This window comes from Takifugu flavidus, chromosome 1, assembly GCF_003711565.1.
Source record: "Takifugu flavidus isolate HTHZ2018 chromosome 1, ASM371156v2, whole genome shotgun sequence".
Taxonomy (NCBI): Eukaryota; Metazoa; Chordata; class Actinopteri; order Tetraodontiformes; family Tetraodontidae; genus Takifugu; species Takifugu flavidus.
This window is the reverse complement of record NC_079520.1, coordinates 8,117,796-8,144,533: the sequence shown is the minus strand read 5'-3', so window position 1 is coordinate 8,144,533 and position 26,738 is coordinate 8,117,796. Positions and strand designations below refer to the sequence as shown.

At 44.1% G+C, this 26,738-nt stretch overlaps 1 protein-coding gene and 1 long non-coding RNA gene across 3 annotated transcripts; one reads left to right on the top strand and one right to left on the bottom strand.

The window, feature by feature from the left end:
* Positions 1–3,237, top strand: LOC130522928 (uncharacterized). Its single transcript, XR_008949738.1, has 3 exons — positions 1–345; positions 503–666; positions 742–3,237. It is a non-coding gene; the product is annotated as an uncharacterized LOC130522928 (long non-coding RNA).
* LOC130522886 (hyccin 2-like) lies at positions 2,700–26,472 on the bottom strand. Of its 2 annotated transcripts, XM_057027710.1 has the most exons (13): positions 26,230–26,472; positions 18,936–19,014; positions 16,834–16,909; positions 15,328–15,429; positions 14,277–14,456; positions 13,226–13,306; positions 12,260–12,375; positions 11,535–11,630; positions 10,951–11,067; positions 9,476–9,563; positions 9,242–9,398; positions 8,398–8,586; positions 2,700–6,559 (listed from the first exon to the last, which is right to left on the bottom strand). In XM_057027710.1, exons 3-13 carry the CDS (start codon positions 16,882–16,884, stop codon positions 5,922–5,924), a joined length of 1,815 nt encoding a protein of 604 aa, XP_056883690.1. In that variant the 5' UTR covers positions 16,885–16,909; positions 18,936–19,014; positions 26,230–26,472; the 3' UTR covers positions 2,700–5,921. The 2 variants fall into 2 exon arrangements, with proteins under 2 accessions (XP_056883690.1, XP_056883701.1); XM_057027721.1 differs by lacking the exon at positions 8,398–8,586 and having other exon boundaries at positions 26,230–26,469.
* Between the last annotated feature and the right edge of the window lie 266 nt (positions 26,473–26,738).

Genomic DNA, 26,738 nt, shown 5'->3' with positions numbered 1-26,738 from the left:
GAGGAAAGAGAACATTTAAATTCTCTCTTGGAACAGCGAGGGCGCCCTCCTGTGGTGAGTGGCTGTAAAAAAGGAAACCTTGATGTGCAGATGAAAACGAAGATGGAAGGGGGGAAGAAAGCAATGGCAGAATGTTCCTGAATTTAACAGAAATATTCGATTCAAACTGGAAAGAGGACTGGCAGCAAATTAAACTGATGAAGAAGATAAAGACACGGTGCCTCAAATTCAAATAATTGCTATTTCTTCAAGTCTAAAACCAATTATAATCTGTTTGCGCTGATGTTGATGGTGGACTTCAGGTAACACCCTCTAGGCCCACGGCCTTCTGCGTCCACTTCACAGGTGAGTTCAACCACGGTGGCGTCTTATTTTATGATGCTGTTGGTTGGGTGGGTCAGGGAGCAGTCGTAGAGGGTGTACTGTTTTTCTGTTGAAGGTCAAAGATTGTGTATCCATAGAGTCCATAGAGTTGTCCTGTCTGGCTGTGTTGTCTACACAGGTGCCTGGATCATCACTGGTGGGACCCACACTGGTGTGATGAAGCATGTAGGGGAGGCTGTGAAAGATTACACCCTGAGCAGCTCCGTGCAAAGCCAGATTGTTGCAATTGGAATTCCAACATGGGGGATCATTCACAACAGGGACACCCTGGTGCAGGCGGAGGTACGGTGATCAGGGTTACAGGTGTGGTTTTTCCTCCCGTTGTTGGGTAAATGTCTCCTTTAATCTGCTCTTTAGCTGCAGGGTTGTTTTCCAGCCCATTATTTGATGGGCTGTTGGTGTTTGACCTCCAGCAGCAACGTGACCATCCCTGCAGCGTGCTTGGTTTTAGATGGAGGACCAGGAACTTTGAATCTCTGGATCTTCATTCCTGGTCTGATTCTGGTTTTGCATTTTCCCTCACAGACAATTGACAATATGTTGAAAGGTATAAAAAAAAAAAAAGACATTAGGGCCTTTTCATGTTTTACAAAAGTTAATGCTAACAACAGATTACAGTACTGTAATCAGAATTAATCAATTTCTATGAATATATCTTACATATTATGCATCACTGTACCTCCGCCTGTCCCTGTTATGAATTATCCACCATGTTGGAATTCCATTTAAAACTAGTGATGATCCAGGCACCTGTGTCTACAACACAGTGAGACAGGACAACTATTCTCAAATATTTTATACATTCTATAACCAGTGGTGCATTGCTTCTCACTTCCTTTCCAATTAAAATAAGAGGAATAATCAGATTTCCTGCGATGCCGTCAGTTTACAAAACTACAAAATCATATATGATCTATCCTTATTTTCAGTTTTTTAGAGATTGTTCCATTTCCTTTAAATTATAGTTTTCTGCAGTGCTGCATCAAATCAGATTAATAAACCTCTGAAGAGGAGATTTTTTGTTCCAACATAGTGATCAACTTCCAAGATTTGATGGGCTTATTACAGTTGTTTTTTTTAAAATGACAACAATATGTGTCTTAAACACAGTTTGAAGTCTTTGGCTACTAACTTGAGCGTCGCATCTTTGAAATCCATAAATAAAATTAATGTTCATAGGAGGCCTGAACTTATGAAATGGCTCAGATGTGAGCTGTCAGGATGGAAACGAATCAGATGAATACTGTGGCCATCAACACTCCTGTAGAGTACAAGTCCAACACGACATGGTTTGGTTGTGATTATGCATTCTGAAATAAGTCCGCTAGATGGCAGCAGACTCACCGATCATTACAAACCACCCATACACGAACAGCTTTATTAAAAAGTCGTCAATACTATACGAAATCATACCTACTCTTGGTCAGCCCAGCTCCCAGACTGAACTACCAAAAAGTACCTCCATGTTGGTAATATCATGGCCAGATTTACTGTTGCTACGGCTGAAGAGCTGGCGGCTAATGATGACTGCGCCATCTGTTTGGAGTCCATGTTGACAGCATGTAAACTTCCCTGTGGTCATCTTTCACAACTCTTGTCTGCGCTCGTGGCTGGAACAGGACAACTCTTGTCCTACACGCAGCACGTCCTTGGACATCAGTGGGGACGGAGTCCTGGAGAGGAGCCAGCAACAGGGCGCTGGTGTGGAGGAGAACATGGGCCCAGTAGGAGCTGCTGCAGATGCCAGACCACACATCAACTCACGTAATCGATTCTTCCACTTCGATGGGTCGCTCATCGCCAGCTGGTTGCCCAGTTTCTTAGTGGGAGTAATTCACACACCTAACGGCGAAAGGCGACCCAGGGATCAAAGACCTGCATGACCACGTCCCTTCTTCAAACCAAAAGCCGGGTGACCTTTGAACCCCAGGGAACATCTCCAGTCTGAGTAACCGCTGTTTATGACTGCATCTTACCTCAGTCATAGATACAAATATGCAGCATATATCAGCCAATAGTTGGAACCCACGTGAACGCCTGTACGTAAGCAACTAACAGTTCATCTCTAACCTGTCACGCTGAAGCTTCCTACACGATCTCAGAAACTCAGAATAAAATATGCGAAACCCAGTCGGACCGTTCTTCAGAAGCTCCCTTCATTCTCTGACCGGAATCATAGTCCCCAACTGCCACCTCACCCAGCAACCCCTGGAGTCCCACTCTGGAATCCTTAAACTCAGGATTCAGCTCACGAGCTGAAGTTGGAACGATAAAACGGATGTTGCCCGATTAAAGGAAATAAGGATGCTCAGAGCTTTTACGGCACAATATTTATTCAACAATATACAGTCAGCTTTTCTGTCTACGTCTCATCTGATCTTCAGCAGTTTTATATGCATCTCATTTATACATTTTTATTTATCTACAGCATTTAAAATAAGTCTCTCGATTTTTACAATGCCAATAGTACAGTGTGATCGTGGTCCAGGTCAGGTTTCACACCCCGACTGGCCTTTTCCAGCCTCAGCAGCACAATGACAGAAGGGCTCACACACGCACCAAAACTCTCCCGGTGTTTCTGGTCGGATGGCGCGTCCTTGGATCAGGTCCGACCCTCTGCGGTAGGTGTGTGAACAGAACCACTGTGTGACAGAACACCGCTGAGGGCGCACAGACGATAAAAGCTCAGATGCCTCGACCCAGACGTTTAAGGACCAAACGAAAAAAACAAGGGAGATGTTGCATAGAATCAACTGACCACGAACAGAATGCCTGCTGCCGCCTCTTCATTTTTAAAGAATGTGGCTTTTAGTAAACTCCTGAGACCCTCCGCACATTTACGCTGTTTTTTTTTTTACATTTTCTTTCTGATTTGGAAAGAAAATAAATAGCTGTTCCCTCAGACTTGAACAAAAATAAATGTTGGATGTGACATCATATAGAAGTACTACTTGAAAGAGACTAAAACCCTGCACTGAGTGTATACACATTTGCACATTAATATATTCTCTCCCCCTCTCCCTATATATATATATCATTTCAGTCTCTATCTTCATGGAGGTGGATGGATTAAAGTGCTTTATACTGTATGAAAACAAAGTTCACGGTTATCACGTGCAGAGCAGGAAACTTTTCCCAACCAGTGACGGCTTAAAATGACTAATTCATTTTAACTTAAATGGACCTTGTGTGGATTTCAAGGATTAATATTTTGGACAAAATTCAGCCAGTCGTCCTCTTTAATTCAGGTTGACTGGCAGGGGATTCATTTCCTGCCCCAAACATGCAAACATCACCAGACACAGAGATATTCAGCTACGGATTAATCGACATACAGCACCAACGTGGGAAACCTGCTGGATGATGAACACGGTCACGCAGCACAGGGACGGGGAGTGTGAGTGTGTGCGTGTGTGTGGACTGAGACGACTCCTCTTCCTCCACAGTCCAGTCCAGCAAGAGGAGGAGGAAGAAAGAGGAGGAGGATGAGCACGGGAGCCAAAGAACTGAAAGTTTTTTGGCTTGAAATGTTTAAGGCTGAAGTGCAAACAGGATGACTCAGTCGGGCCCCAGCAGAGGGATTGTGGGAGTTTTCACTGCCGCCTGAACCGGGTTTTCCAGACATTTATCATTCAGCCTCTCTTCTCACAAGCGGGACACAGAAATGCACTACAACAGCGGACACCTACAGTACACGGACAATTAATATACTGCTTTCACGAAGCGGAGCTTATTAATGAGTGCCAGGGGGCCGCATCTCCGACTCACCGGCAACTAGCAAAAAAGAAGGTTCATGGCCAGAAGTCCAAACCTCATCATTGTCGCGCCCCTAGACTGTAAAATAAGAGCAGTAAACACAAACTATAGGCATTTTAAATTAAGACACTCCAAAACAATATTTTCTTAAGGAGAGGATGTGTTTTGGCACATCTGGCACAGACAAGGAGGAGATTTGGGCTCGCCTCTCTGGCCATACAGCTTTGCAGGGCGCCGAACGTGCAGACGAGCGTTCTGAACACTCGGTCTGGGCGAGGAGCACTACAGAAGGCAGATGCAGGCATTTAACAGCAATCCAACACCGTGTGCATGAAGATTGAAAAGAAATTGCACTTTCAAAATCATCACATGAGAGATTAGCAGGTCATTTGGGGAGAAATTAAATAACCCGGCCCAACCCCCAAGTTATTTTTTTTTTGATATATGTCAGAAAATATAAAAACCTGAAGATTATCATGCCATCATTTTACAGCAGTTTGTGTGAGACCTAGTTAAACAGAAACTGTAGTATTGAAATATTTAGCCACAAATCTTCAAATAAACACCCGTTGTGTGTTGTAGTCCGAAATCCATTCTGGTTCTGCCCTTTTACCCCCCCTCAAAAATCAGGTGAGTTTTAAGATAGCAGGTTCTGATTGGGTGGTTGAAGGCAAACACACAATGAGGTAGAACCAAATTTATCATGAGCATCCAATTGCCGAAAAACAAACAAAAGCAAAATCCAGCCATCACCATGACTGATGCGCAGTGACACATGCGCGCCTCTAGGGGGCAGTAATTCACCAGCTCAGAAACGAGAAACCACCAAGTGCTTATGAATGATTGGACCCATGGTTAAAATCCAATAGAAAACGCAGATCTAAAACTGCGCTGCATCACTCAATATTAGTTTGAAATTAATCTTCAGCTCGCTTTCTTAAGATTTGTCCAGTTAAAAGGTTGGAGCAATGCCTTTACAACCTTCCTGCTTGTGGATGGCAAATGGCAAAACTCTTTCCCCCCAAATTTAACAAAAACAAACCAAAAATCACTTTGGCCCAAAGGACTTACTGTCAAAACATTGACATGCAAGTGAAAATAACCCAGAAAATGCTACCTTCTTTGGACTACAATCTTGAAAAAAAAAGAAAAAACAACAACCTGACACTTACTTTAATAAAGCAACAGATGTCTAATTAAAAGCTATCAGTACAGTAAAATAATCAGCATGAACGATTGCACATGTGCCCGGGAATGAAAGGGTAGGAATGAAACGCCCCTCCTGATCTCCGCATGAGCAACAGTTTAAGAGTTATTGCTGATTTGTTGACTGATTCAGTCAGAAACTGGGAAAAACTAAAAACTAAAATGTCAAACCGCCCCACAGCTAGTTCAGCCTCCTTAAAGCTTCTCTTCACATTTTCTCCTGTCGGGGACGATCTCTCGCTCTGCTTGGCGAGTGCAGATGCTCAGTTGCAGCTGCCGTTTACAACGCCATTCTCTTTGTTGCGTTTATTTCCAACAGTGCGAAATCTGCAGGACACACGTGTGACTATGTGAGGCGTTAAATCAGGGGACACCTGGACGTATGGACACACGCCCACACCCAAAATGTAGGGAGAGAGAAGTTGTTATTGTAGGATTGTTTTGATCTGAAGAGAAAAAACTGCATGAGAAAGAAGAGGTATGTTGTGAACTGGTTGTGTGTGTGTGTGTGTGTGTGTGTGTGTGTGTGTGTGTGTGTGTGTGTGTGTGTGTGTGTTAACCACCTTTACTATGTGTTACACCTGTGATATGATCTGCATGTTGAAGCTGGGGGAGCGAGACTGCTTGCTCAGGGGTGCTCCAGGAGACAGGAGATCCTGGGCCTCCTCTGGCCTGATCAAGTGCTCCTCCTTCAGGCTGACGGTGGAGTGGCGGTGGGAGCCTCCGCTTGAAAGCCCCCCCTCGCTGCCAAGGCCCGCTCCTGCCATCTTGTCACGTTTGCCTTCACTCCCGTTCAGGTTCAAATTCATGCAGTCAAAGGACTTGCTGGACGAGGTGCTGCCAGTCCTGACCAGGGTGGGTCCGGCGGGGAAGCTCAGGTGCTTCTTTATGGGGCTCAGCTGGATGGCGTCCAACTGGATGCTGGCAGGGGGCGACTGGCGCCTTTGGTGCGGCCTCCTCACGGCGGCTTGGGGCTCTCTGGTCAGGTCAGCCGCCCTTTCTCGTCCCGCCTCCCTCTCTTTCTCCCGAGACAGCCGAGCGGTGATCGCCTTCTTGAGGCTGCTGCTGCTACTCAGGCTGCCGCCCCGCTGCCCCACGCCGCCGCTCATCTTGGTGCCGCTGGGCTGGCTACTGTTTGACGCCCCGGAGGAGAAACCCTCATCGGGGTCGTTGATGTTGAAGGAATCCTCCCCGCCGCTCATGCCGTCAGCCTCTGAACACGGACACACATAAATGTATTGGAGCATTAATTAATAAGTGAATAAATGAGCAGCATTCATTATGGGCTCTCGCACACTTGCACTGTTCAAACCAAGTGAGCTTCAAAGATCTTTTTGGACCGAATAGATTTGCAATTCAATACAATCCGCGATAATGCTGAACTTTGATCGGATGCAAATTCAGATCAAGCTTTTCTTAAAATGCAAAACATTTTAACATGTACAAATGTGTAGCCTGCTGCTGAGCAAAACAAAACATCCGACATTTGAGAAAGACAGCGACCCACTGATGACCTCAGTGTTCAAGAGCTGGAAGGGAAAAAAGATGATGAACTGAGTTAGGAAAATTAAAGTCACATCAAGCACAAACACCATGGAGGGTAAACGCCCGTTAGAGAGCGGAGACGGCCGGATGGCTGTCCCTCATGCATCGACAGGACAAGCGTAACTGGACAACAGGAGACAGGCAGAGAGAGTCCGGACTGACAGACATGCACATAACAAGAGGAGTAGACACATGCCCCCCGGCCCCTTCCCTGGGTGCTCCTGCAGGGCGGCGCCATGATCACATGGACGGCCCGGCTGAGCCAACATGTGGGGAATGATTGCAAACGCTCCCAAACAGAGCGGTTCCCCTCAGAGTTCAGAACAGGAGTGTGATTACTGTCATTGTGTTCTTGTATGTTGGAGGATGCAAGTAGAGTTTTGGTGATTCCTACTGGTTTCCACTAAAACATGAAATAAATAGCATGTACTCTTTGAAAACAACTAATAAATATGTCTATGGCAAAGAAAAAAGACAGTAATGAAGCGATGCTAATTTCAATATTTGAAAATTCTGTTTCCTGTTTCAGCTCAGAATTCAAAATCTTTTTTTTTTTTTTAATTTAAAGTGGTTTTCATTTTAATATTGTCTAGGCTGCGTGAAAGTTTGAGGGGAGAATGCGGGATAGCTGTAAAGAAAGGGAATGAGCTCATTTTTAGTCACAAGTCGACAGGCTGAGCATGTTTGGACCTTTAAAAACAACCACAGATGTTAACGAACAAACATTCAACATGACAAAATGGGCTCTAAACGTCCGGTCCAGGGAAAACAAGTAGCTCAAAAGATGTGACACTTCGTCTCCTGTCTTGGCCTTGTTATTTTAGGAGTTTTAGTAGATGCGTGCGGTAGCAGTGCGCATGCACGGTGGAGGGGACGCTCCCACTCACACCCCACTAAGCAGAATTAAAGGAGCGCAGGCAAAACAAAAAAAGCACAGTGAGAAACCACTCCTGCAGGATGGAGGCGGCGGACGGCCCCGAGTGACCCTAAACTTGTGGTAGATGCCACAACAAGAATGCTCAGATGGTTTTTTTTCAGGGGGAGGGGTTAAAGTTGTTGATTTATTTTGCCTGTTAAGGCGAGGTTATTCATTAGATTTATTATCTTGTGTAGCCTTAAGGTGGGGAGAGCAGCGAGCTGGGGGCTCATCATGCTCAGTGAGTGTAAAGGGCAGCAGTTTAAAGTATGTTGGAGGCTTGATGATGGGGGGAGAGAGGATGCGATATGATGGCACGGCCCATGCAAAATGGCCGATAGCTACACTTCCTTCAAACCCAGAATAGATGATTCGTCCTCTGTTGACCGAGGCAGCAGCAGTTTGCGAGCAGAGGGGTCTTATTGATCGGATGAGTTAGTACACTCTGGGGAAGGGAAGAGGCAGCCAGAATGTCAACGGCAGAGCGAACCCTCTAAAGCTGAGGAAGGGCAGGAGGAGGAGGAGGGTGGGGGAAGATGCAAATTGAAGGGGCGCCTTCTCCTGAGACCCTCGCCGTTCCTGGCCCCTACCCTCAAATGTGATGGGGGGGATGATGCTGCCGCTGCTGCCGCTGTGCTGACTGTGAGGCTGGTTTCCTCTGTCCTCACTGGTCGCAGGGTCCCGGGGAGTGTGGTGGTGGTGGTGGTGGTGGTTCTGGGCGTGGTTAGGAGGACTGATGGTGAGGCTCAACTCTGCATCACTTGAGTGGTCAAAACAATCTGGGAGTCAACAACACACACACGGAAAAACGTCTTTCTTTAGTAGTGGCCGGCTTCCAACGACTGGGACCTCGTCCATTCTGGACAGGCCTGACAGCTGTGAGTCAACTGCACATCGCAAAATCTAGGTTAACAGAAAAAGGAATATTCCGTCTAGATCCGTCTGTCCCATCAGCTGATGGGTGATGGAGAATTGTGCCGGTGCCATTTTGTCACTAAACTGACAAACCTCCATTTAACAAAGAACAGCACACAAAAAAACAGGCAAAAAAAAGAACCAATAAGGAGCAGCGAGAGGCACAGGCAGTGCACAGAGACTATGAGACAGAATTTACACACGAGGTACAGAACACCCACATGGACCACCATTTGGAGAGTGCTAATGGTGTGACCGGTTTACACAGAAACCAGTTTCCGTCTCGCTGCTGAGGACCAAAAAAACCCAGAAAAGTTAATTTCCTCACCAAGTAGTCGCTTTTTTTGACCTTTCACAGATTGAGAAGAGAGAAACGGGTCACAAGTTTAAAGTGTGATTTGTAACTCAACACAATTGTAACAATTTCTTTGTCCTGCTCAACCTGCCCTGAGCCATATCTAAACAAAGACTGAAGAATGGAGGCAAGCTTTGCCACTCCAAAGGCTAGCGTTGTCTTACCCTCTCTCTTCCAGCGATGGCGTCGTATCGAGGCGGTGGTGATGGCCGAGATGGAGATGCGGCTAATGGTGGGCGTCACTTCCACCTGCAGCACCTTCCGTCCCCGCGACTCATCGGGAGGGCTGTCTGGTAGCGAGTTCTTCATGGCGTTTCCGAGCTGTAGCCAACAGAGAGAAATATGAACATTTAAGTCTGAAACCAAGTGTGTGTACGTTGGTACTCAGATGGTCTTACCAGGAGAGGCTGGGCGTACAGCTCCAGCTGGGCTCTGTACAGAATGTCCTCCAGAGCTTCTCGGCCCATCTCCCACTCTCCATTGTATCTACACGTTAAAGCGTAAAACAATGAACACAGGCATGTCCACACTGAAGACTGGCCTGTCGTCATCTCTGAACAAACAGGAGTGTCTGAGATGCCTTGATGTCTGAGTCACATCCTCCTGAACTATTAATAGTATTTTAGTAATGCTTGCAGCTACAAGTGAGGGAAGGGAGGAGGCTGATATTAGAGACAGAATGACTTAAGCTCCTCTGTCATATCATCTATTCAACCTGTAATTTAAAAACGCATCAGAGAAAAAGCCCAACATAAATCAATAAAAAGGGAATTCTGTTGAGATAGTGAAAAATGAAATAAGTAAACCCACAAAATGGTGAGCAATGACCCCATCAAAACATCTGTAAAATGCAACGATGAATCATTTTCTTTGTTTTTGCTTTAACAGAAAATGACAGATAACTATTTCAGGAGGCTTTAAAGGAACAACAGTAACAAAACAAAAGTGCACGCCTGATCTGACTGGTCCTGCACAGGCAACAATGGCCCAAGACAATTGTAGGGGGTTTGACTTTAGACTCTGGATCAAAAGAGTGGAGCTAATGAGCAAGTACTAACTCTCTTTCCTCAAAGTTTGCTGGATTTTAAAACCTGTGGTGAGAAATAAGCATGTGTCTGTCCGTTCAAATATGCCCGCATGTGCCTTCATGGGGTATTAGAGCTTAAGCGGACATATTAACCTAAATCCCAGAGTGTCCCTGATGAGTGCCAAGTTCTCCATGTACATGCAGAGCAGCAGATTCATGTGCACGTACCCACGCTCGTGCCAGTGCGGGATGACTGATTAGCAGGAAGGCTATCACTTCTGCACGGCCACACAAGTCTTGACAGCCGCATCGACTGCTGCTGATAGCTGTGGTTTGCTTTTTAACAGGGCACCAAGGGCTTGCCTCACTACAACGTCAAGTCACTGACGTAGCAGGGGATCCATCCTGGACGCTGGGCTGTCACTGTGGAGACGTAATCAGCTTTGCAACGGCTGCTCTCAGAGGGGATGAAACCACCTTTTCCCACAATGCATTGCCGATGTAATCAGTCTTTAGTGAGGAGTTTCTGACCTTGAGGCTGTTATCAAATGCAGTTTCATTTTTTTTAAAAACCCTCTGTGATGTAGATCCTAAATGAATTGTGAACATGTTGACAATATTTAAAGGTCGGGATCATAGATGAGATTATCTTGATTCCAGCACAGAGAAGCAGTGATGTGACAACACATAAAGGGAAGCCACTTAATGCAGCTGAGGTCGATATTTGTAATCTTCTTCAATGTGCAAACCAGGTAAAACCAGCTGAATCTGCAGATTCGGGACAGTTACAGCTTACTGAGCAAGATAAGCGAGTACCGCTGTCGAAAATGATTGAAAGAAACATACATGGAGTGATAGACGGCAGCCAGCATCTGAACCATGAACTCTGGGTCTAGCAGCACACGGTTGCATGGTTCCCTCCAGAGCTTCTGCTGCTGACGGGGAAAGCCACATATGCACAGCCTGAGGAGGAAACACACATATACAATCAGATCAATAAAGCTGCACTACACGTGTGGCATTCTGCTTTTTAAAGCCCAATTTTGCTCTACCCTCTGCAGGAGTTACTCATAGAGAACCAGAGTCAACGGGAGTGTTAATGATAAGTAATAAAAATAATAATAATATAACTAACTAAAGTTAAAATTCTTGTAGAGGTCAGTTAAGGCCAGGTAAAGTCTGAGAGACAGCCACGGTTTGCTGCTGTCTAGACTGCTTCAGGTGTCATCTGTCTGCTGCATCTCAGAGGGGATGTCTTAATATCCTGTAGAAGAAGAATTTGCTGGGTGGCGACTTCACTCTAAGAATCATCCACTTTGATCCAGGCTCTTTATTCAGGGCCTCCATGTAATCTCAAGACAACCTGATGCATGCTGGTCTCATATCGGGTGAAAAAAAAGAAATGCAAGTTGAAGAAATGTTCCCCTCACCGTGAACTCATCCTGCACACTGACTGATAGGAGGACACGGGCATGTAGATCACAGCAGAGTTGTAGCAGAGCATGAGGAAGCAAAGCACTTCAAACCTAGAAACACAGGACACAGAACAGAAAACTATAGATTAAATAATAGTTTCTATCAAGCAAAGTCCTGCCAGTTTCCATTCATTGTTTGCTTCATGAACTCTTTGAGATTCATATACCATCTACCTACTTCTTGAAAACACCCCTCCGTGTGGAGATTTGGGGATTGGGAATGACATCAAACTCGTGCATGTTTTGAACTGCTACACAATGTGCGTTAGAGCTGAAGGCGATGCCGCTGTGCTACTGTCACCGTCTCAGACACCGACGAGTCTCTGCCTATGTGTTACTGCATAACAAATTAGGGGTACTAAGTTCATGTTGGTTGCAGCAGTGGGCTATTTTCTGGCAGTGCCTTGAGGACGCTTCATTACCATGATGAGATTATTATTCATCTACAGCAGCAACGGACACGTAAGAGCCCAAAAAAAGCCTTCAGGCCTCCCGAGTCTGGCCAAGGGAGGGAGGATGAGAGTCAAGGGTCTTTCCTATTTTGAAAATGCTGATTTCCATGTTATATAGTATAAGATGGTATTGAAAGTGAAAGCAACATTTTTTCTGTTGGATAAAAAATAAAAGAGACCGGCATTAGATGTGCGAAGGAGTCTGGGTTTATTTAAGCATAGCAGTACCTGTTCTGAGCTGTGAAGGTCTCTCTCTGAGGGTGAAGGCCACTGTACACCACTCGGATCAGGTCATGTTGACAGAGAGCTCCCTCCGTTAGTGCCATTGATCCCAGACTTGAAGGCTGATCATCCAAAAGAACAAACTGTTTGTGAACCCGAATGTTTATAAAATACCCAGCATGTCAGCAATAGATGAAGCAATACTGTTTTTACCATATTCAACAATACACACCACCTTTATGTAACACAGCAGAACAATGAAGTGTTAATCTACCATAAATATCTTGTTATTGTGGGAGACAAGTAGGATTTAAGAGATGAAATCAAAAATGGAGAGGGGTACATTATCCTGCCGGGGCCCGAGGATGAGGCTATGCCAGTCTACAAAGCCTTCTGTGCACGCCACACACACGAATCACCTCCTGCTCCCTCTCCACATGTTCCTCATTCTCGCAGCATGGAGGAAAGAGCCTCTGAAGCTTGTAATTACAGCGATAAATCGCCTTCGGCACATGCAACGCTCCACAGTCTCAACAACTCTCTTGAGTACTGTTATAAATTCATATACAACAGGAAGGTAAACTGTCTGCTTTGAGCAGCAGGAAATAAACATCTTAAAAACAGCCTGGGGGTTCCATACTGGTCTGGTTTGAGGTCAGCATATCTATATCACATCATTACCTCCAGCCAAGACAACACGACGCTGTCTTTGAGCAGCCAGGTCATGAGGATCTACAATAAGGCCCAGTAATAATAAAAGAGGTAGCACAAGACATGTAGCAAGGTGATGACTACCATATACCATGGAAAACATAAATAAGCAGGTAATCGTTCAGAATTTGGGGGAAGATGCTAAAAAGAAGGAAGCAGAACTTGAGATATAGTGTGTTGGTTGTTGCCAACTGACAATAAAACGATAAAGAAAGGAGTGGTGCAACAGCATTGGGAGTGGTGTCAGATATGAACCCCCACCTCATGATATATAGATGGTTTGGACAGAGATGGGATTGTAAAGGAGAGGAGCTTGCTGTTGCCATCTTTATCCACAATTTCCTGCAAGACACAGAACAGCATTGTTATTGAAGGCATTCAGACTCATACCTGCACAATCTGGCCTAGCTTGAGTTTGTGCTAAAATGTTGGGCAGTGAATGTTGAACAACTGCTGCATGAGCCACCACCCCTTGGAACAAATGAGCTGGTGTGAGGCAGATCTGGCAGGGACATGATATCGACTCTGGAAGATTAAATGTTGCTGGCAGAACCCTCTCTGCTCTGGTGCAATTCCACATAACACAAAGCTTGAAGCTCCCCTGCGAAAAAGGTCGCTTTTAAGACTGAGATCTGATTATTTGAACTACCGGTACTCACAATGGAAGCGATGCACAGCATGTTCCACAGTGGATATGATATTCTCGTTTTCTCTTCCTATGTGTATTGATGAAAGCGGTCATACATCTGTCCCTGAAATAAACCAATGCTTTGCATGTTTTGAACAGCGTGAACAAAACATCTTTATCTCCTCCATCCTAAATCCCCCCAGTGTTCTCTTGGTTTCAGGCTCTGTCCTTTCCTTAGTTGCCAGTTTATCTTTGTATATCAGAGCCGTTTATCAGCAGGAAGCACAGGGAAAAGTTCTATAATCATGGATCGTGCACGTGCCTGTGTAATGTTGTGGAAAGGTGGATTAAATTATGTATGTATTATGTACCTTTAAAAGCGCTGGCTGAGATTGAGCTCTATCTATTGATATCTCAAGCTTTTAGCACATTTCCCCAAGGGGGTTTCTAGGTGATGCAATCTATCCTGGGTCTATCCATTAAACAGGGTTTTCTCTGTAGATTGTCAACACAATTACAGCCTCACTTGTGTCCCATCTGTATTAAGTCGAAGAGATAACCAGGAATTTGCACATCGAGATTTTGTTCTTTTACATGTAAACAGTTTATGCCTGCACCCTCCCAGCGGTCTGCTTTAGTGAGTAATTGTTGAGATTAGTTACTCCGAAAAAGGCAGGCACACACCAGATTATAGATGCCCAAGAGAAGGGCCTCGATGCACCCATTGCTCTGACGATCTCTGCTGGCCGTGATGCGCAGGTATACCCACACCAGCTCAGGAAGGAACTGCAGGGTGAAGCGTCGCAGGCGATTTTCAGAACTCCGGTAAAGCTCGAACAGCTGATGGCAGACCGGCTCCAGTAGCTTTATTGAAAGAAAAAGGCATAAAATAAATAAATGCATCACGTTGTAATTTTACGCTGTGAAAAATGGGGAAAAAAACTGCTGGTCAGAGGTGTGTAAGAGCAATAAGATTAAAGTGCAACAAAAATCCGCGGCCAGATGACGTCTCAGGCAGCTGTGCATAACCTGTACAGAGGTCAGTGACAGGAGTGCACACACAGCACCACTTTAGATGAGTGTGTTGGATTGTAGTTCACCCTGAATGAGCAGTAACTCAATAATTAACTCAGCGAGGCATTTGGCCTGCCATGCCGTGAGTACCTCTCACCTCTCTCTCTCTCTCTCTCTCTCTCACAACACACGCACACACTCTGTCTATTCATTAATGAGGTTATGCAACACAACTGAAAATACAAATGAGATTTAGGACCATGTTTGACAGCCAGGTTAGATCATTGAGGAACTGAGGCCTCAGGCCTTTACCCTCACTCAGAACATGTGCCCTTAGGTCACCAACAGAGCATTGACTCGTTACAATTAAAAGCAACAAAAAAAATGAATGTCTTTGCATCACTGAAAATGCAGCTTTTACAGAAGGCAGCAGATGTTGTAGAATCACAACTATGTGTGTGTATGTGTTCTATATTAAGAACAGCGCTGGCCATCTCACAGGTAGTGTTGCTGGAACTGTTCCTGTTTACAACACTCTCACGGAACACACAGCATCTGTGTCTTGGTGTGCATGTGTAGCTTCCAGGCGCACTTCTGCAGACATTCTGCCCAGCCCGTTTCTTGCTCATTACCAGCTGGAACGGCAGCGTGAGTCAAAACCGACAAATTTCCCTCAGCTAAAAACAGCTATATTTAGCCCTGCGTGCCCTCTGTGTTTCACCTCATTGTTGGGGTCCTGGATGACTCTGTAGAGGGCTGACACCAGGGACTTCTTTAGATGAAGGCTGCCGGCGTAGCTAGGGATGTGGGTTTCTGGTAAGGACTGAGGACAGAGAACGGTTTTATTAACTTGTCGCAATATTCAACTACATGAAACAGACCAAAGCAGTTATATTTAAATGTCCAGAATTTTAGGTATGAGATACACACTGAAAAAAATAAATCCAGAACTACAAGGGAGGCAGTTCTTGTGAATCACCATGACTTTTTCTTTCTACAGGTATAATACCATGCAATAAGTTTTACACATAACCATAATCTTTTTATAACCCTTAATTAGTACTAATGCTAACGGTGGTGTTAATGATGTATGAACTGATGGGGGTATTAATGCCGTAAATTATATTTTCGTGTAAGCTTCCAAATAGCGTGGCAGCCTTTGTGTTTTGTAACATGCATAATTGGTTATGTTAATGAAGCAAGTAATGGAATTAAGCCAACATTATTATGCTACCTATGGCTATCCTGTCAGTACATGCAAGAATTAATTTAATATTAAAAAATAATAAATATATCTAAGAATAGAGAGAAATCCATAAAACTTGTTGAAAGTGGATACACAGGTAATGAAATATTGCAAGTGACAGGGTAAAAGAAGAGCTTCTTTAAATGGTCAAAACTGCGCGTTTGTCTCCTGGTAGAGGGGAGAGATGTCCTCTCTGCTCAGCCTAAGTATGGTCATTTCAGGAGAGAACACCACGTGCAGATTCCACCACTACTACCAGTACTACTTTCATTCCTTCTTAACTTTCTTTCCTAATATTGTGTTCACATCACTGAATTCTTCTCTTTACCTGCCTGTCCTGCATTACAGACTACGATGTTTACATTATTATTATTCAACGCTGACTTTTTAGGCAGCTTTGCTCCATCCATATCATGCCTGAGATCCTTGCATGTGTATGAATGCGAACAGTGAGGCATTTACACCTGAGTCGACATCAAACATCACGTCTGCGTGACCAGTCATTCAAAGTGATGCATTTCCAGTGGTGACATGCAATCAGTTGTTCTGTACGTGATAAAGGTCAGAAAAACAGCCATTTCAACAATCATGTGACTTATGGGCTGCGTAATCATCAAACAGGTAAGATAATGATTCATCTATCTCTGCTCTTCAGCATTAATCAGAACTCATGCTATAAACTGATGGATTATTGGAATCAAATAACAAACAGCTTTAAAAAATGATGTTGAGGAATGTAAAACAACTGTCACACTGAAATAACACACAGTTTAACACACAGACTCTAGAGCTGACCTGGAATCTGTTTTTTTCCCATCACTCACTGAACCAACTCAAATGTCTATGATGGGAGATGCATGCAGGCTCTTTCATTACAGCCGTTACACCCACAGTGTGTGGGTCTCTGCAGATATAAAAGACCTCCGGAGGAACATCTCGCCATCACGATGTGGAACGGGCGAGGGCAGAGAAGGCCTTTACCTTGAATTCTGAAAGCCATTCTTCAACAACACCTCGCTCTGAACCCAGCATCTTCAGAGGCCCCCCACTCGGCTGCCTGGTGGACAGGAAAGGAAAAGGAAGGGACACAAAGTATGGAGAGGGGAGACGATAAGGGAAGGAAAAGTGAGCAGCGATTGCTTAGTCAAAAATGCTTATACATTTCCCAGGAAAAATCCAGAGTAAAACCCTAAATTCTACCTTTTTACTCAAAAATGTAATGCTTTTGGAGACTGAAGTGACCTAAATATTAATGGAGAAGACATACCTACTAGAGTAAGTGGTAGCATTCACCTGGTATAAATATGGAGAGCAATCAGAGTGAATTTTATTGCCTTCAGCAACGCTGACCACATTGTTACATAAGCAGTGGCCTGAACTGTCAGCATGGATAAACGAGACATGAACCACAACAAGGAGGAAACTGAGGCTTCCCTTTTCTGACCCGTTGAAGCTGAAACAGTTTTGTGTAATTTTTTTGAAATGTTCCAAAGAGGGACTCATTTTGCGTAGTGTGACATCACCATTAAGAAAGGCAGTTTATTCATAATAACTCGAGTGAATAGATTAAAACAGAATCACATCTTGTGCTGCAGGCACACTTATCTCTGATCTTTTTCCTCTGTATTCAGCAGCTGCAATTAACTTCACTGACCTTCAGCTTCACATTAAAAAACTATTGTAATTACAATAAACTATTATTATTTCACTTAACAGACAAGATACAATTTTCCAATCCCACAGTTCAAAGTGGCCCCCACCAATTTATGGGCCCGTGTGCTTTTTTTGAGGACAAATTCACAGGGGGGGTCTGGTACTCCAGCTATAACATCACAGGAATAAAGTAAACTCTGTTCATCCTCCCAGCTAATGAATGACTCAATGTTACCTTGTCTTAATTTTGTCTTATGCCCCAGGCCAGACGTAATGTAAAACACTTATACACTGGAGAGTTTTCCCATCATGCTTTTCTTCTTTTCCACTTGTGTTTAGAGGAGACAAAGCTCTCCCCTTCTGATTGTGAGCATGCTGTGGTTTGGAGTTGATGGGATTAGGGATTAGCACTAACTCCATATATTCTCACTTAAATTTGTCTTTGTTTGTTGCATTTTGGGCAGCAACCTGTGCTGATGGAGGGTTACAGTGGTACTCCTGTCAACAGACAAAACCTCTTATCTGTTTTGCCTCAGGACTTTGGCTTCTGTTGTTTCACAAACACATCTGTGTTCTGTGGGATTCCACCAAACACATTTCATTTTTGTCCCCGAGTTTGAACTACTTGGCTAGTTGTTTGTGTCTCTCAGCAGACCAGGGGGATATTAGACTTATATGGAATCTTTTATTATGAGCAGTGGTAGAATGTCTGCCCCAGTGTCAAGCTTAACTAATACCATATTTGTACCGAATGTTAAGAAACATCCTGTAGTGTAGAGGAAGAATAAACTCAGGCCAGTGTGATCTGACAGTTTAAAGATCCATGGGTAAGCCTCTAAAGAGCTAGGTTGGGACTTCCAGGGAAATGTCAGTTTTAAATCAGCCTGCCGATAAAATGTTCACGCACTAACTATGTGGTTTTAACTTGGACTACTTGGAATGGCTTAGAGATTTCTTCACGCCGGTATTTAGGAGGTACCTATCTTAAAGGATGACATCATTAAAGGGAGCAGGATTCTGAATGGTGCAGAAGGTTACAAAACAGGCTTAGAGAAGAAAGATATCCTCTTTGCGGGCCTGACGGTGACGGAGCTCGCGCTCTCTGCCGACAGCCGATGATGACACAAATGAGTCAAATCCTTTTGTAAAAGCAGGCTCCTTCAATCCGAGTGTGGATTGAGAGACTCCGTTTAATAGGCTTGTTTAGCTCTCCGTGAAAGGCTGACTCACTTGTTTACTCCGGCTTGTCAAACTGTCAAAGATTGGCCGCAGTGGCGCGGCAGCGTTGTCAGTTACTGTGAGAGCTGTAGTCACATGACTACAAATATCCACCAATGACAAACGAGTTAAGAAGCAAAAGGAAGCAGAAATGGGAACAACTACGACAGAAAAATGAATGCAAATGCTACGTTGGCATCACGTTTGCTTACCTCGGCGTCCCAGAACTCAGATCTCCACCGGGAGAGCCTTCTCTACAGCGTCACACATCTGTCAGGCAATGAGGCACACCTGCATAGAAAGAACGGTGGTTCATGGCAGCTAACACGTTTTTGCTCACTTCAAGCCATCAGCGCTGCTTCAGGTGGAAGAAATCTCAAATATTTATTTTTAGAACATATTACAAAGAATTTCTGATAGGACAGGAGCTCTAATACTGAGACTAGAACACCTCCATGTGGTTGCTATGACAGCACAGACTTTTAATTAAATTTAAAACAAAAAAAAAATAAACCCAATTTGATTTAGCTGATCCATTAACGAGAATTTTGTTCCATGACATTAAAGAGAAAGCTGTTGCTCAGTAAAAACATGTTTACATTCACTTTCAGGCAGTGTGATGAGGAGTCACTTTTCAAGTTTCCTACTGTTGCATAGCAACAGTCAGATGGCCAACGTGCTGTCCTCGCCTGCTAAAAATTCATCCGAGATACCCACAAGTAAACTGTTTACTGCATTTGGCAGCGTGAATCGAGGATTGAGTGACACGTGAGAGGAAGCTGTGAAACCGTCGATGCTGCCTTGCTCTTTGAGAAACAGTGACCTATGGCAGAAGAGTCAGGTTACCCTTTGACCTTTATTGATCATGCACTCATTAACATTATCCCAGTGCAAACATTATCCTATTTTACACTTTATGAGGCCTGGAATGGACAAGACGCTCCTGTTATCCAATGGCGTCACTCACAAAGAAAAAGAGAGCGTCAACCCATCCTGTTTACGGCACTTCAAACCACAAATTACGCGCACATTGTTAAAATGCACCAAATAACAATGCACAATGAGGCTTGTAGCAGAACAGTTATAAACAGCCACTCTCTTGAAACTGGCCTATCGGTGTGGAACCTGCAGCAGTGACCGACTGCATCACACATTCCTAGCGAAACACAACGTACAGTTAAAGCCTCGATGTTTGTCTTTGGCAGCTGCTTGTGAGCAGTGCAATGTTCCATCGGGTCAACCAAAACAAACATGAGATTACTGCCCTTCCTGACTGTTCTGCTAGCACGTACCACTGTTTTCAATGAGCACTGTAGCAGTTGCTACACTATAGAAAGGAAATACAACAATATTATTATTATTGCCATTATTATCATCATCAACGATAACAACAACAATAATAATAACAATAAAAAGAATAAGAAATTCCTCCTGCAGATTCAACTGCTTTTCCAGGGGAGTATGAAGCATCTATTAAGAGACAAGTTGCTGTGCACAATGTTGTTCATGGCAACGGACGCAGGAACATTTGGATGACAAATACAGATGGTTTGACGAGGTGGTGCCAAATGCAAATGTTGCAAGAAGAGTTAGTCAGGTTGACGTACCAGGGTGTAATTCTTTAAAAATATGGAATGTTTAAGCAAAAGGTATCTGCATATAGTCAGCTGGTGGTATTTATTTAGCTCCCGATTCAAAATCTGATTTCTATTGATGTTAAAAACTGTTAAAGACCATCATTAGACTGATTATGCTGTTTGAACAACGTAATGCTTCGTGCTGGACTGTATCCATCTGTCCCAAGATTTTCCACTCAGTCCTAGATGAGCAGTGCCAGGTTTCACCAACCCAACATTGGGTATTTTTCAAGGTCAGCTTAGCTCATTCAGCCATGAATTATTGAGCTTGAGCAAGCACTGTGTCTGTTCCGTTTGCTCCATTTCTGACATTGTCCTTCTTCCCTCATGTTTTGCTGTGACGCATGACAGAATGAATATTCAACAACAGTGGCACAACTCTATTCCTAGATTTCAGAAAATATTATTTTAATGTAACTTCTCAACTGGAAGGTCAGAGAATCAAAGAAAGATAAAACTCTGAACACTCATCAGGGTGGATCTACGCCATTTCTGACCCTATATAGTCCTGCCCTTTCTCTGCCCATATGTGGAGCAATTCCTCCTTCCTGAATATCTGATTCCTATTTTAAAATAGAAAGATCTGACTGACAAGTTGGCATGTCGTAATATTACAATTCACTCCAAGTAACACTCAAAGACAACAAATCACAAGAGTACCTGTCTGTGCTGTGCTGTTCCTTTACCTGTTTCGTAGCTGTTTGACCTTACTGCCATGTCAGCCATGACACTGACTGGGAGGTCAACTAGTTAAAGGTACAGTATATCAAAGCCAGGTTGAGTAAAATCAATCAAACAAAACATAATGACATTTCCGTGCATAACTTACAGATAATATATTACCTACTGTTGTATTACACCTGTTTTGTTGAGGCTGCATTCACACAAAGACTAGGCACATGCTCTTCATCTAGACACTTTCCCTTGGTAAAGGGATTAACTAGATAACACTTAACCACAGTGAACCACTTAGCATTAATCTCCATTCCTGAGCTTCTCTTAATAGCACAAAGAATTAGCTCATCAGTGGAGCACATCGTCTGAGCAAGAACAGAATGGGATCTATTAAAAGCAAAAAGTCCTGGAAAGAGGAACTTTTATAGAAAACAATGGCCCTTTTCATAAAGGTAGATAATCAGTAGACAGGCTGAAGGACTTTTGGTTAGTGAAGGTCACAACCAGGCAGTAAACGTAGACTATAGTCAATACTGTTCCTGTGCAAATCAATAGTGCTGCCCTGAACACACGTGGAGTTCTTATATCGTCGACAAACATTCAGGCAATAAAAAAAAAAAGCACAGTGCTGCAAAGATATATAAAAAAAAAATACACTAGCGCCCCGTCATCAGATTAGCTCTCGTCATCAGAGCTCTGAAAGGCCAGAATAAAGGAACCGATGCGTACACACAACTGGGCTAAAATTAGCCCTACTGCAGCTGCATGGCTAGACGTGTAGGGATGGGCTCACCACAGACACACACACTCACCCACCCACACACACACACGCACACAAAACAGGACATACAAGAGCAGCTGCAAAGGTGAATGCCAATGAATCACAGTTTCCTTCCTCACAGGTGCTTCTAGTGAAAAACGTTTGACGGGATATAAAAATACACACACAGACACCGAAAGAACTAAATCCCCGGCCTTTACCCTGACCTTAACCTTTACCCAACTCTAACCTTAAAACCCAGTTGTGGCCTTTAAGCAGCCATTTGCCGGTGCGAGAACCAGCACAACTGTTCAAAACTGGAAGAGGTTTTGTTGTGCATCTCTAGCTTCTGGGGCATCCGTTACGGTTTTGACCATCTCTGACGACCTCTGTGCAACATGCAAATAGGTCCTGCAATTATTCTCCAACACATTCCTGAACCACTGCAGACATCTCGGAGCTCTTTGCATGTCATGACAGGGCTGCTCAGCAGGGTGCAGCCACGCTAAAGGCATACACGTGTGTGTGTGTGTGTGTGTGTGTGTGTGTGTGTGTGTGTGTGGGGCCAGTGCAGGCAGATAATCATCAAGTTTGCACTGGTTTTAGGCAGAGGCCAGTGGTTGTATAATATGAGAGCGCAGCCAGATTGTAGTTTGTAGATGAGGGCTCAAAGAATGTGGATGAGCTCGCCTCTACTTCATGATCTGGGAATGAGAATCGGCAATCTGTTGTCTTACTTTCTAGGATGCCGAAACAATTACTTCCACTGTTCACTGAAACAAATGGAAATAAATGGAATGCAGCAGCCATCTGGACTTGAATGAAGCCCTCTGACGAAACGCTCTGTCAGGCAGGACCTGACCACAACAAAAGTGCAGCGCTTATGCAGCACTCGGTCTGAAACAGATGTAAGAGAAAATACAATTGCGTCATTTTTAGTTTTTGATATTTACCATTTCCAAAATGAAAATGCTCTTCTTATTTATCAGACGAATGGTAAATCAACAATCACTAAGCTTCCCTAGTGAAGAGGCCATTATTCATTCATTCATGATTTATAATGTGCAGAGATTTCTTCCACGCGACTGTGGAAGCCTGGTCAGTGATGCAGGACCCTGAGTGCTGACGCAGTGTGGACGGTGTGTTCCACGGAGCTGCTGAGGCGCTGAGATTTAGTCAAGAGGAACAGGAAAAAATGCTGCACCGCCATATAGGCTGCTCAGCAGTCTTAACAATGGGCCACCTTGAGGTTCCCTGACAAGCTAAAAGCTCTGCACAGCCCACACAGGATGACATGCAAAGGAATCAGCAACAGAACGGAGGGGAGAGGGGTGCCGTATCATATCTGGGGAGGAGTGAGAAAGCCAAGCCTGGAGCTTCCCAAAGATAGAGAATTAAGAATTATTAACACAAAAAAGGGATTTTAATGTGTCATTTGTCCCCAGTTACACCATTACTGTAGAAACGAGCAATATTTACACTATAATTCAGTATACATTTTATTTTTGTCACCTAAATAGGGTAGAAGTGCTCTCTGTCATCATACATATTGAATTCTGACTTTGTAGCAGTCGTTTCTTCAGTCACTTAATGATTTTGAAGAGGCAGATTGCATCTTACCAGTGGAAACAAAACTCAGCTCAACTTTGCAGGCTGATTATCAGCACAAATACAGTAAAGCCAGACAGCTTTGAACTAGGAGGCAACAAGCTTGACGCCCATTCATACGCCACAAAAGAAGAAAGATTAAAGCCTTCAACACTTCCACGGGAAGGAGACGGGATGTCGTTGGGAAAAATACTGCTAATCTGACACACACGCCTGCAGACACAAATATGGAGAATGTGCTTAGTACATTTTTAGCCATATGTCTAAACCTGGTTTAAGATCAAACCTTGCATATAAGGTATATTACAGTCATGCCAATGGCTCATTATGTGATGTGGAGAAGCATGTATTTGTTAGATTTCAACACACTGCACACTGGCTAAAAGCAATTATTTGTGAGTACATCCATAACAGGAGAAAAGAACTGATCATATGTGGCTTCTAAAATTATTTACGATGTCATATACTATGTCTATCATGTCACATATTCAAATCTCATTCGGATTTGAGCAAGAGGATCCTGTTTGAGTGTGAAATTCTGAAAGGTGCTTCACTAATGATAAACCGGCTGACAAATAGAATTAAAGGAGATAAAAAAAACATTCTAAAAACATTGCCATGTCAGACATAAATTGCAATGAAACACCATTTGTTCTCTGGCACGCTGCTATGTTTGTGAACGCTACACAGCTCTCCATTTCCTTCAGAGCCCCCGTAGGAACAGCGTGGGGTTGTGTTTGGCTGACTGACAGGCTCTCGCCACAGCCAACACACACAGCCCGCTGACAGCCATCACACCTGGCAGCACAGTGAGTCAACAGAACCACGAGCCTCTCTGCATGACACACACATAACCAGCTGATTCTCAAGACTGCCTGGAAAGTCTGTCTTACTGACGCTGGATCTCCAACCTGGAAACGTAGGAAGGGCGAGGGACCGTGTGCGTGTAATCCGCTAGCATTGTGGAAGCAAGTACAGCGGAAAATTAACCCCACAGCTAATCCATGGCTGGCTAATTACAGTTTTGATGCTCCAGGCATGTACATCACTATAGGTGGGAGGTAGCAGACTCTGAGGCTCAATACATTTATATTTAATTTTGGATTAAATCTCTCTGAGAAAACTGCAAAGGCCTCAAAGTCCAGTGCATCCTCCGACTCCACATTATGATCAGCCTAACAATCAGCTGGACGAGCTGGCGTTTGTCACGGTCACCGAGTAGTAGAAGAAATCCACCTTTCAGGACAGAGACGTGCAGATTAAGTGGGTAAATGGCATTCCTGTTTAAAATAGGCTACAGCTTTGATGATAGACTGGTCCCAAACCACAGGCTGGCAGATGTAGAGCAAAGAAGGACGCTGTGATATTTGATTTACGAGCAGCAGAGGGCATGAAATTATCTGCACTTTTCTGTCGCCATGTGACTGGGATGGTTGTGTTTTAAAAGCTAAAACTTCTGCTGTAGGCAGCACTCATTTCATTACAGAATAGATATGAAACAACGAACTAGGAGGCAACTTGGCAGCAGTTACCTGCTTGGCAGAGCGGCTCAAGTTATTGATGCTGTAAGAAGTGTTGGTTCGGACTATTAAGAGAACCATTTGTTCAGATCAGTTCGCTGAAAACCGTAAGATGAGGTAATAGAAAATATATTTAGAAAGGTGCAAAGTTAGACCACCATTATAAGGTTCTTACTCAACTCAACTAAATCCCTTCCTACATCTCTCTCCCTTCCTATTTGGTTTAAGATTAAACCGCTTCTCTTTCACTATGGAAAAACACTTCAAACACTGATTTGCTGAAGTCACTGTTAATGTTTACCCGGAAGAAAAGCTTAAATTTGTACACCGGCGCGCAGATAAGTCAAACATATGACGCCTGTTGCGGGTCATTTTCTATACATCTGATAAATAAATGTATACTGTCTCGCATCTGGGGTGAATGTATGCACGAAATTAGCCACACTTCACCGAGGACACCTGATATATGGCACACCTTGGAAGGTGAATCATTTGCAACATAATGAAAAGATAAACAGAGTTATGCATGTCTGTGTTTACACGCATCATCTCCAGCCTGGCACGGGCACAAACATGCACGCACGCCGACTAGTCACGAAGCCCAGGTAAGTGATGTTCACCAGGTGTGGCAGAGTTAAATACCTGCACATGGCAGTGGATTAGAGCAACCTGTCAACATACACTAACCAATAAATGAAGCGACGAAATGCTCGAGGTGTCTAATGAACATCAATCACCAACGGAAAATACACACTTCCGCTGAAGACTTTCAAAATACGACCACCCCAGGAAAAATAAACCAAAGCGTAGCGTTTTGCTTTTAAACTTTATGTGCCGGGGATAGAATTGGTATTACGACATACAGCAAAGCGATGTTTGTTGAAGTCAAGCGACAAACCCAGCTAATTTAAGGGGTATTAGTTGAGGGGCGATGTGTAAAGGGAATGTTGCTACGTAGCGAACCGCTAGCTAGCTAAGATGTTTTACAAGGTTGCCACGACAGCTTCAACCTGTTCGTTAGCTACTGTAGCTTGACGAGTCAACATTAACCTGCTACTAATAATCAGTAGTTGGTGGAAATCCTCGTCTGCCAATTTTTCCAGTCGTGACCAGGCCCGAGCTGCTGAAGGCTGCTCGTCTGACTCCGACGCCGGAGCATCTGCTCCACGGCCCCTGGAGTCAGCTTTGGTCGGTAAACGCTCCTCGCTGAGGGTTCACATTCAAAAGCAGCGTGACACCGTATGTTCCTCGTCATCAGCGACGCATCTACCTTGACAATCAATCTGGCAGACAAAGAAACACTCACCCCGCATAAACGTGGTTATGGCGATGTCAGGCGGTAGCTTGCGTCGGGAAAGTGTGGGTGGTGCGTGCGACCACGAAGATCACCCAGGTCGAGTGTCTTTCCTCCGAGTGCAGCCTCTCTGAACGAGAGAACACCTCCGTGTGGTGTCTCCACACTGCAATGGTGCTGAACCGACGATAGAGGGACGTGATTGGCCGGGCTGTGCGGAACTCGGAGCGCTTCGCTCAGCAGAAAGGCGAGCAGCAGGGAGGGCAGTAGCGATGCATTCAGGACCACCGGAAAATTTAGTTCAGTGGTCCTGAACATACCACGTACGCCACATCATCAGGAAGCGTCAGTGGAATAATATGAGCATGTATTTATAATTGCTGACACTTTTAATCACACATTTATGTATTTAATGGCAATTTTAAATGAGTAATTCACTGAATTATTTACGTATGTATTCAATTACTTTTGTCACTTCATGTAGACTTTACGCAGACTTAAAACATTTTGAAGATATGGAT

Coding starts and splice junctions, on each gene's coding strand:
- LOC130522886 (XM_057027710.1), bottom strand. CDS start 16,884: ATGCTGGGTTCAGAGCGAGGTGTTGTTGAAGAATGGCTTTCAGAATTC. Junction 11,068..11,534: donor GTGTGCAGGATGAGTTCACG/GTGAGGGGAACA, acceptor TTTCCTCCTCAG/GCTGTGCATATGTGGCTTTC. Junction 9,399..9,475: donor TGTACGCCCAGCCTCTCCTG/GTAAGACCATCT, acceptor TGTTGGCTACAG/CTCGGAAACGCCATGAAGAA.